Source organism: Schistocerca piceifrons, chromosome 6 (genome assembly GCF_021461385.2).
Source record: "Schistocerca piceifrons isolate TAMUIC-IGC-003096 chromosome 6, iqSchPice1.1, whole genome shotgun sequence".
NCBI lineage: Eukaryota > Metazoa > Arthropoda > Insecta > Orthoptera > Acrididae > Schistocerca > Schistocerca piceifrons.
Genome location: NC_060143.1, coordinates 378,349,704 through 378,361,950, shown reverse-complemented (window position 1 = coordinate 378,361,950; position 12,247 = coordinate 378,349,704). Strand labels below are relative to the sequence as shown.

General features: G+C 38.3%; 1 protein-coding gene across 1 annotated transcript in view; it reads left to right on the top strand.

Annotated features, from left to right (window-relative positions):
* Positions 1-11,182, top strand: part of LOC124803101 — a 47,161-nt gene extending 35,979 nt beyond the window's left edge. The window contains exon 3 of the mRNA XM_047264259.1: positions 10,928-11,182. Within this exon, the coding sequence (XP_047120215.1) occupies positions 10,928-11,073 (146 nt within the window). The 3' untranslated portion in view covers positions 11,074-11,182. The remainder of the gene's footprint in view (positions 1-10,927) is intronic.
* Positions 11,183-12,247: the final 1,065 nt, after the last annotated feature.

Genomic DNA, 12,247 nt, shown 5'->3' with positions numbered 1-12,247 from the left:
AAAATGGAAGTAGGTAAAATGTAAATCAAACAGTTGTGATGAAAATAATGAAGATGTTTAATAACTAATGAAATAGGAAGTGGTAACAATCTCTGTGGGTGGCCAGGAAATATGGGTAGAAGCCACTGGGAAATGTCATGGTGTTTGATTTGCTTTCTGTCCAGGAGACACCATGTGTCAACTGAGCAGGCGTCTGTGGTCTAGGGGTATGCTTCCTATAACCAATAACATTGTGTGCAGAGTCATAGGAAGTACCGAACAGTGTATTTGAAGAGGCAGTACATTCAAGACACCATTCCACATGGCCCATCTACATTAACACAGACAAGAAATTGGACTACAAAGGATACAAAAATACTGCTGCCACAGCAGCATTGGCCAATCTCCCTACATATGTAGGCTCTCTAAGAATGACTTACTGAGAGTAACATCTATTGGCAGCACTAGGTACTTGATAGCCTGATGTTGTGATCTGTGGCCTCAGAAAGCACAGAGTTTAATGTTGAGTCAAGCAAATGATAGTTAACAATGAGCATTGACAATGTATCAGTGAGTCCTTGTTCGCTTGTGTTCATTTCCATCCATCTGTATAAAGGAGGCTTATAGAAAGAACACATAGCATACAATATGTAATTTCATTAAAATGAATGTGTGGGTGTATATTTCTGTGTACCTTTGGAAGGCTTGAAGCAATATTAGCCAGACTACTTGCTCTCTGAACAGAAGTACTGTGATGATAAGACTGTCCTAGAACACTTATTTGGAGGTGGAGGAGAGTGGCGGTGGCAGTAGGAAAGGACTTGCATATTTAAAAAATGGCTGATATTAGTGTCAAATAGTCATTTTTAGGACCTCTTAGCTGATTGGTAACATGCCTTAATTTAGTTGAATAAAATATTCTGAAAATATTTTCAGATGAACAAAACACTTTATAATTTTTGATAAGGAACTGAAACGGAAGACATGTTTTATCCCATCATGTTCCCAAACAAAATTCGTCTTCCTATTAGACATAAATGGATATAACATTTATTAACTAGAAACTACTTCCACCCAAATTCCTTGGATACAATCTTTAACTTGTCTAAGAATACTGCATATATGATCTTTAATTTTTTGAACAGAAAATTAGCTGCAGTTTACTGTATATAATTGACAATGCACTTCACAATTTTGATGGTGGCAGTGCAGTGAGCCATGCAAAACACCACATCTTGAAGGTATACATCATTCATTTAACTGCAGAAATGGGTACAACTATTTATTTATTCCTGTTTTGTTGATCTAGTGAACAAAAGAACTGAATGTATATGGAACATGTAGTAATTAACAAAATTAAAAATTAAAAATTGAGATATTGTAACCATACATGTGGATTAAATAAGCTAACAATTAGAAACAGTAACATAACATGTGTACAGGAACAAAATGTGCCAATAATTGCAAATGTGAGCGTTTACTGTACTGAAACTGAAGTGTAAAACAATAAAGTCATACAGTACAGTTCTTCCACACATTAAGTTACAAAGTTACTAAAATTAAGTACAAACTTAGCATAAAAAATTTCAGTGATGTAGTAGGCTAAGTATTCATTTACAAAGTGATAATAACAAATATTACATGTACAATGTATCATCCCTAAACTACAGTGGAGAGAGAGTAAAAGGAGTTTTCCAGTAAATATTCCTTTAATTTAATTTTAAATTATGGCATTACATTGGCAAGACATTTTATGGCAGATAAGAGTGTGTTGAACACCTTTGTGCTTGACTAATGTAACCCCTTTTGCAGAAGAATGAAGCTTTCACTGTAAATAGCCAAGTCGTGTTTTGATCTTGTATTGTGGTCACATTAGGCACTATTGGTTTTGAATGTGGAGTGGTTCTTAATTACAAAGCATGTAAGGTATAGGATATACTGTGAGGTCATTAAGAGTATTATTAATTAAAAAAAAAAAAAAAAAAAAAAAAAAAAAGATTTCTGTGTGAATGATTTCTAACTCTGCTTATAATCTGGATTTCTCCTTTCTGAGCAACAAATACTTTTTTGCCTATGGTTGGTTATCCCAAAATATAATGCCAAAGGGCAACAATAAATGAAAATAACCAAAATAAGCAGCATTAACAGCATCTGTTTCAACACTTGGTGCTATAATACGAGGGTGAGTCAAATGAAAACCTTAAATATGTGATAACAAATCGAAATTTCACACCGTTATCCTGTATGTTGGTAAGCATGCTACAAACAGCATGTAGAATGGCCTGTAGGTATCAGCATCATGCAGATGCACACATACTATCGCAGTATCAGTATAAAGATGGCCGCCCCAGTTGGAACTTGCACCAGTGAAGAACAGCGTTCTGTTAGTCGGTTTTTGCGTAGTGAAGGTGTGAAATCTATTGAAATTCATCGATGAATGAAGGTTCAGTATGGCGATGCATGTTTGTCACAGCAGCAAATCTACAAATAGGAGTAGGAAGTTCGCAAATGGTGTGACTGTAGTGGAAGAGGCTCCTTGTCCAGGTCAGGCACAATGAGTTGTGACTCCACAGAACATTGCACCAGTTGAAGCCATAGTGAAGGATGCCGAGTGACACTGAATGACATTGCAGCATGTTTACAGATTAGTTGTGGGTCAGCACACCATATTGTGCATGATGTGCTCCAGTTTCACAAAGTGTCTGCAAGATGGGTGCCATGGCAGCTGACTTCTGAAATGAGAGAATGACGTGTTGATGCTTGTGAAGAACTTCTTTGGCACTTTGAAGAAGAAGGTGATAGCTTCCTTGCAAGAATCATTACTGGGGATGAACCTGGGTTCACTTCCATGAACCAGAAATGAAGAGAGCGAGCAAGGAATGGCGCCATTCCTCATCACCAAAACCAAAGAAGTTCAGAACAGAACCATCAGCAGGGAAGGTTGTGCTGACTGTCTTTTGGGATGAAAGAGGCGTCATTTTGGAGCATTACATGCCTAGAGGGACTACTGTCACCAGTGCATCATACACAGATCTCCTAAAAAAATCATCTGCGGCCTGCAATCAAAACAAAACTATGTGGATTGCTGTCAGCAGGTGTCCTTTTGCAACATGACAATGCAAGGCCCCACACTGCCCGTACAACAGTTGCAACAATCACAGACCTGCATTTTGAGTGTCTAACTCATCCACCATACTCACCAGACCCTGCCCCAAGTGATTTCCATATGTTTGGACCACTCAAAGATGCAATGGGAGGAAAGAAGTTCCGTTTTGTTGAAGAGGTACGTCACACGGTGCATGAGTGGTTGTGCAGACTACCAAAAGAATTTTTTGCTAAAGGAATTTATGCACTATGTAAGCACTGGAGGACTTGCATTGAGTGTGGAGAAGATCTACATCTACATCTACGTCTACATGATTACTCTGCAATTCACATTTAAGTGCTTGGCAGAGGGTTCATCGAACCACAATCATACTATCTCCCTACCATTCCACTCCCGAGCAGCGTGCGGGAAAAACGAACACCTAAACCTTTCTGTTCGAGCTCTGATTTCTCTTATTTTATTTTGATGATCATTCCTACCTATGTATGTTGGGCTCAACAAAATATTTTCGCATTCGGAAGAGAAAGTTGATGACTGGAATTTCGTAAATAGATCTTGCCGCGACGAAAAACGTCTTTGCTTTAATGACTTCCATCCCAACTCGCGTATCATATCTGCCACACACTCTCCCCTATTACGTGATAATACAAAATGAGCTGCCCTTTTTTGCACCCTTTCGATGTCCTCTGTCAATCCCACCTGGTAAGGATCCCACACCGCGTACCAATATTCTAACAGGGGACGAACGAGTGTAGTGTAAGCTGTCTCTTTAGTGGACTTGTTGCATCTTCTAAGTGTCCTGCCAATGAAACGCAACCTTTGGCTTGCCTTCCCCACAATATTATCTATGTGGTCTTTCAACTGAAGTTGTTTGTAATTTTTACACCCAGGTACTTAGTTGAATTGACAGCCTTAAGAATTGTACTATTTATCAAGTAATCGAATTCCAACGGATTTCTTTTGGAACTCATGTGGATCACCTCACACTTTTCGTTATTTAGCGTCAACTGCCACCTGCCACACCATACAACAGTCTTTTCTAAATCGCTTTGCAACTGATACTGGTCTTCGGATGACCTTACTAGACGGTAAATTACAGCATCATCTGCAAACAACCTAAGAGAACTGCTCAGATTGTCACCCAGGTCATTTATATAGATCAGGAACAGCAGAGGTCCCAGGATGCTTCCCTGGGGAACACCTTATATCACTTCAGTTTTACTCGATGATTTGCCGTCTATTACTATGAACTGCGACCTTTCTAACAGGAAGTCACGAATCCAGTCGCACAACTGAGACGATACCCCATAGGCCCGCAGCTTGATTAGAAGTCGCTTGTGAGGAACAGTGTCAAAAGCTTTCCGGAAATCTAGAAATACAGAATCAACTTGAGATCCCCTGTCAATAGCAGCCATTACTTCGTGCGAATAAAGAGCTAGCTGCGTTGCACAAGAACGATGTTTTCTGAAACCATGCTGATTACGTATCAATAGATCATTCCCTTCGAGGTGATTCATAATGTTTGAATACAGTATATGCTCCAAAACCCTACTGCAATCCAACGTCCATGATATAGGTCTGTAGTTTGATGGATTACTCCTACTACCCTTCTTAAACATGGTGCGACCTGCGCAATTTTCCAATCTGTAGGTACAGATCTATCGGTGAGCGAGCAGTTGTATATGATTGCTAAGTAGGGAGCTATTGTATCAGTGTACTCTGAAAGGAACCTAATCGGTATACAATCTGGACCTGAAGACTTGCCCGTATCAAGCGATTTGAGTTGCTTCGCAACCCCTAAGGTATCTACTTCTAAGAAATTCATGCTAGCAGCTGTTCATGTTTCAAATTCTGGAATATTCCATTCGTCTTCCCTGGTGAAGGAATTTCAGAAAACTGCGTTCAATAACTCCACTTTAGCGGCACAGTCGTCGGTAACAGTACCATCAGCACTGCGCAGCGAAGGTATTGACTGCGTCTTGCCACTTGTGTACTTTACGTACGACCAGAATTTCTTTGGATTTTCTACCAAATTTCGAGACAATGTTTCGTTGTGGAACCTATTAAAGGCATCTCGCATTGAAGGCCGTGCCAAATTTTGCGCGTCTGTAAATTTTAGCCAATCTTCGGGATTTCACGTTCTTCTGAACTTCACATGCTTTTTCCGTTGCCTCTGCAACAGTGTTCAGACCTGTTTTGTGTACCATGGGGGATCAGTTCCATCTCTTACCAATTTATGAGGTATGAATCTCTCAATTGCTGTTGCTACTATATCTTTGAATTTGAGCCACATCTCGTCTACATTTGCATAGTCAGTTCGGAAGGAATGGAGATTGTCCCTTAGGAAGGCTTCTAGTGACACTTTATCCACTTTTTTAAATAAAATTATTTTGCGTTTGTTTCTGGTGGATTTGGAAGAAACGGCATCGAGCCTAGCTATAACGACCTTGTGATCACTAATCCCCGTATCAGTCATGATGCTCTCTATTAGCTCTGGATTGTTTATGGCTAAGAGGTCAAGTGTGTTTTTGCAACCATTTACAATTCGCATGGGTTCATGGACTAACTGCTCGAAATAATTTTCGGAGAAAGCATTTAGGACAATCTCGGAAAATGTTTTCTGCCTACCACTGGTTTTGAACAAGTATTTTTGCCAACATATCGAGGGAAGGTTGAAGTCCCCACCAGCTATAACCGTATGAGTGGGGTATTTATTTGTTACGAGACTCAAATTTTCTCTGAACTGTTCAGCAACTATATCATCGGAGTCTGGGGGTCGGTAGAAGGAGCCAGTTATTAACTTAGTTCGGCTGTTAAGTATAACCTCCACCCATACCAATTCGCACGGAGTATCTACTTCGACTTCACTACAAGATAAACCACTACTGACAGACACAAACACTCCACCACCAATTCTACCTAATCTATCTTTCCTGAACACCATCTGAGACTTTGTAAAAATTTCCGCAGAACTTATTTCAGGCTTTAGCCAGCTTTCTGTACCTATAACGATTTCAGCTTCTGTGCTTTCTATTAGCGCTTGAAGCTCAGGAACTTTCCCAGCACAACTACAAATTTACAGCTACAATTCTGACTGTTCCTTGATCCAAGCAGGTCCTATATTTGCCATGCACCCTTTGAGATTGCAGCCCACCCCGTACTTTCCTGAGACCTTATAAACTAAAAAACCGCCCAATTCACGCCACACAGCCTCCGCTACCCATGTAGCCACCAGCTGAGTGTAGTGAACTCCTGACCTATTCAGCAGAACCCGAAAACCCACCACCCTATGGCGCAAGTCTTTATGTTGAAAAGTGATACAGCTCTGTACCACTTCTGCACAATAAATAATATTTTAAAAAATATTTAAGGTTTTCATTTGACTCACCTTGTGTGTAGTGCATAAGTTGCTGAAGTAAGTCTTTTTGTTGAATTCAGAATATCACAAGACCAATTTAATTTATTGTCAATGTGGAGCACTAAAAGTTTTGAAGAATATACTTGGTGTATGTGCTGATCATTGGATTTTAATCCTACATCCTCCTGAACTTCTCAAGACCATTGAAAATGAATGTACTGGTAATGTTTTTCTTCTTCTTCCTTCATTTCATCCTCTTTGCGGCATGCTGGATCAACCATTTCTTTGTGTGTTATTCTTTTCTTAGAGCCCAGTATTTCTTCATTCTTTCTGATCTTCTTTTCCTCTCTTCTTCTGAGATGAAGGGTTTGGACTTTTTTGTAGATTTGTCTTGGAACCTTATGTTTTCATCTTTAGTAATTAATTTAGCTGTTCGATCGACAAGTGAACTTTCTGAAATCTTTAATTCTACTAGGTCTTTCTCAGTTTCTTTAAACCAGTTGGATTTTGTTTAGCGGTTACGGACAAAGTAAAAGATTTGTTTGGTTAATCTGTTGAAATTCATTCTGAGAAGATCACCATGTTTTTATTTATTTATGTTTTAATTTAAAAGTTGGGCTACTGTAACTGCATTGTAATTACGTGAGTGAATTGTTAAAAGAATAAATAAATGAAAATCTGGATGCTCTACTTCTCAGATAAATTATTGATTCCTTTTGATTCTTGGGAACAGATTCCTCAGTTACCTGAAATTATGTTTTCCACCAATCTCTAAAACAAATCCACGAATCATCAAAACATTTAACCTGCAGCAGCTCTGCCAAACTTACCCAATTCACTCATCCACATGAATAACATATCCACATGGGTATGACTTTCAGTTATAGCAAAACCATCTAAAAATGGATATTTGATACAAGAATTACCTGGCTTCAAGTTTTAGCCAGTGATCGGCAATGAAATTTACAACTGTTGATGTTTTAGCCTGTGTCAGAGTTGAATTTGCACTAAAATAACAGTGAAATACCTGGCACATGAATAAAGACCCCTTCTAGTGGTCTTATGACACCACACGCTTGGGAAATGCAGCTGATAATGAATGGCAGGACAAAGCATAGATTTGCTTACATAAGGGTTCAACTTAGATGAACACAGACTAGTTGTACACAGACACAAGAGATCCAATAGTATTGTTGTTCACCCACAGAAGGCCTATTCTTGAATTCATTTTATTTACACTGCGGATCGTACCAACTCACATTTGAGAACAGCAAAAGTAATGGCTGGAGGGGCAAGTAAATTTCATTTCCCCTTAAAATGTAACCACCTCTTATGGCTACTAGAACTGGATACTTAGCTTAATGTTTCTTGAAGTTCGTAAGTTGAGGTGTGGCTCTCTTCACTACAAATTAACTCAACCCTAAATGAAAGTCTGGGCCCTTCGTATGTCAGGACTGACTCCTCTTAATTGTTAATTGGTTTAAATAAAATTGTTTTTTGTACCACAAGGATGATGTGACATTGGTCCTACAAAATCTGAGACAGTACTAGCCATCCCACAGCTCTTGCTGCTGGTCCTGATATATGTTTTAACAATCAAATAAAAAACCATTCAATACTGCAGTGCTGTTGTTATTATGTGCAAAATTTCATCAGACACAAATGCATGTTGAAGGAACACACTGTGGTGACTACAGCCATTATGAAATACAAGAAATGTATTCACAGCTGGCAATATGAACAACTATCAGCTATATAAGGGAATGTTGACAGTGAAAATTTGTGCCAACACTGAGCAAGTGACTTTTAAGTAAAATGTCTCCCCTGTATGTGAATATACATAATGGATGTATGAGTATAGGTTGTAGACACATGGTTGATGATATATGGAATTGGAGTCTGGCCATGAATTGTCCTCAGATAGCCAAATGGTAAGGCAACTGCTTGCGATAAGCAGGTAATCCAGGTTCAAGTCCCGATCTGGCACAAATTTTCATTGTCGTCATTCCATTATACAACTGATGGTTGTCCATATTCACAAGTGCAAATACCTTTCTTGTATGAGCTACAATTTGTTACTATTTTTCCAGAATAATTAACATGCTGAAATAGTACAGTGGTCGCTGACAAATTACTTGAAATACCTTTCTACATTAACACCTGATTTACAAATCTTAATAACTTTTTAAATATGGGTTTGATTTTGATACTAACATGAATCCTACATCTTTACACTTAGCTAAGCAATAATTACAATCAGATTTCTGTATATGAACTTTGTAAGTACAGGTTTTAACATTTTCTGTACATATTTTCAGACAGTAGATATATTTTGTCAAATTTTGGTTATATTTCACCATAATTACATTCTAGGTGTTCTAATCACATCAGTGTTAACAGCGTGTGCTCATGTGTTTATACTACTTCGCATAATCATCATGAGGTAGTTTTGGGTACTTTGATATAATCAGAATCACAGTTTTCGTTAATAGTCATCCCATTCTGCTACTTTATACCTTACATCTTTTTTGATGGCTTCCTCCATCATAACATCTTGCTCCAGTCCTCAGTCAGCAGAAATCAGAAAAACCTGGAAGCCTTCAGGCATACAGCATATTTGCTTGATCACCCACCTACTGATCTTTGAGATCCTACAGTACTATGGGTATGAGCAAGCTCTATAGGTGGCAACTGTGTGAATCAAGTGCAAGGTAGTGATAGGCATCTGTTCAGTAGTTTCTTTGTTATTACTTGAATGAAATGACACTGTTGAAATGACTGTAAGACAACAGCATACGTTTATACTCATGGACCAAGGGGAAGGCTTCTCCTCAGGCAGACAACAGGAACACAAGGAATAAGAGAACTCATGTATCTCTTACTTTTAGTTATTGAATCACCTGTCTTGCCACACACTAGGCTTAACGTAATGCACGTAATGGGCTATTCCTACCAACTGAAAAGAAAATTAAAACATACTTCATTATCCCCTTCTTCAACAAATTATCTGATTATCCAGATTCAAAAATTTCAGATTCATGTTAGTTACATGGCAAGAAGGAGTGTTCTTATTAAAGCTTTGCAGGTAACAGTGTACAGTAAACAAGCCTCTTAGATGTAACAGTAAAAGCAGTCATCAATCTGAAGATTGTTCAGAACACCATAGAGCTTTACTATACATGGTACTGTTGGAGGTGGTTTGCTGTTGCATTCCTCCGACATTTGAACTGACTTACTCAGCCACTTATAGGGAGGCCTATATTTTTATATAGATTCTGAACCATGATGCAAATTGACATTCTTCACATCAGCAAGCATTGAGGGCTCTAAAAGAAGTGATAAGTGACACCCAAAAAATCCTACAATTGACTGGGAATCAAACCCAAGACCTTTGGATTTATGGTCTGGCACTTTACCTTCAAGCCTCCAAGCCACATGTTATTTATTCAAGTTAGTACTTAGCTACCAGTAGAACATAAACAACAAATATTTCATGTAACTGTGGAAGCAGCTTTTTCAAAGTAGTGCCTTTCCTGCTAGTTACTAGATCATGTTTAGGCAGCATAAGCTCTATAGTAATAGTTTATTGTCAATACAGCATGCAGACTAAGTTTAAAAGAAATGATTTCTTTTTGTTAATGTGTATCACAGCTCATTCACCTGAAGGTTTTCCTCATTTATGGGATCTACACAACATGATGAATGAATGAAGAAATGAAGAGTGAGTGGATACAAGGCAGGAAAAAAAAATTGTGCAATGGGAGGAGTTAGTTATCAATTTCTCAGAAACCTATGCATTACTCTGTAGCACACAGTTCCATCAGAATTACAGGCAACAGCTGATAAACAGTATTATAACACCAAGTTATAGGATTTTCTCTTGCCAAATTCATTCTGCTCATGCATTGGTTTGGTCTTCTCCATACTTTTGAATCAGCAGAATTTGGAAGACTCCGGGATGGTATGTTATCATGTTCAGTCATTGCCAACATCACAGATCAAACAATAACAAAATTATGTGAAGTATGGTGTTGATAATTAGGAAGTGAATTTAATATTGTGTTTTGTGCAAAAATAAATTACAAAGCAAGTATGAACCAATCTTGGATGCTGTTTTCTTCTCCTTGCAGTCATGAACCTTAAAGTAGTTGTTGTTTACAAGGTCACAGCTACTTTTGTTGATGTTTAGTATCAAGTAACAAGCTCATGTGTGGTCCCAGCTTTGCTTGAGAAAGGCAAAACCTGTTCTGCACATCACAACTCTACTGATTCCAGTCAACTGTGCCGGGCAGAGTCTGCCATTTCCCACTCTCTCTTGGGTAACAAGCAAGAAATTCTCAACAAGCAATTGGTACCTTATTTGTTTGGAGAAATATATCTGAGAGAACTTCAAGAATTTGTATCTATAATTGTAGCACAATGAACTAGTAATTCTGAACTTCACACAATTTTTTTTTATTATTATTATTCTTTTCAACTTTCAGGTCTGCGTCGCATGAGCATCGCCATTCAGGAATCTCTTCCACATGACGAGAAGCTCACATCCATAATTGATGATCTTCAGCAAGAGTTTGAGCCACGCTGCAAGGAGAGAGGTGTAAAACTGACCCTAAGTTTAAGCAACATGTAGTTTCGACCCACCTGTGAAACCGTTTTGGTTCTGGAATACGTTTGTCATTCATTGTCTTTTTTGAAGTTGTAACAAATAAAATATTGTGGCCTATGCCTTTATTGGGAAACTTTTTGACTGTCTTCATTTCACTACAAGCCTATTAAAAGAAATTCTTTTAATTTATTTTTAAATGTTAGTTGGCTATCTGTCAGGCTTCTGATGCTGTTTGGTAGGTGACCAAAGACTTTTGTGGCAGCATAATTTACCCCTTTCTGTGCCAATGTCAGATTTAACCCTGCATAGTGAAGATCATCCTTTCTCTTGGTGTTATAGCTATGCACACTGCTATTACTTTTGAACTGGGTTGGATTATTAACAACAAATTTAATAAGTGAATATATATACTGTGAGGTTACTGTTAGGATCCCTAGATCCTTAAATAGATGTCTGCAGGATGACCGTGGGTGGGCTCCAGCAATTATTCTGATCCGTTCCAAGCACTCTTTGTAATGCTGCATTAGCATCTTCAGTCTCTTGATATAGAAGTTTTCACCAGGGAATTGCACCAGTTGGCAACAGTGGTCTTGAGTTCCCCAACATCTTCAAACCAATGTACACTGACCTATTGATTCAGACACAAGAGAGGGTAATAGTCTCATTGCAAAATCATTACAGTAGGGTGGATGGTTGTAAGACTCCCAATGGAAAGGATGAATTTTATCTGTGGTACTATCAGCATTGTGTGGAGGTGCATATCATGGATGGGGGCTATCTTGAATGATTCTTTTCCACGCCAACAATTTTCAGTGGCATATCTCAATTTGATGAGCATTTTGCAGTACTGGTACACATGAGCTGTAATTGTTGACCCATGTTCCATGACATCAACTACAAGAATGTCCTTCGCATTCCAAAAAATGGAACCACTGTCATTGTTTTTCAAACAGGTATAACTTAAAAATAAAATAAGTAACTCAATCTTAAACTACTGACCTGGTCGCATAATACAAGAATTGCTGGAACTGTTTATGCTGTCTTATGTTTCAGCCAATGCAGCCTATTTTAGTGAGGTAAGTTTGTAAGTACCAAATTCAAGGTGTCTTAGACTTCATCTTTATCTTTCAGTGAGCAGACACAATGTATTGGCTAACATTAGTGTGGCCATTGTTACTTTACTTTGAAAATATTTATC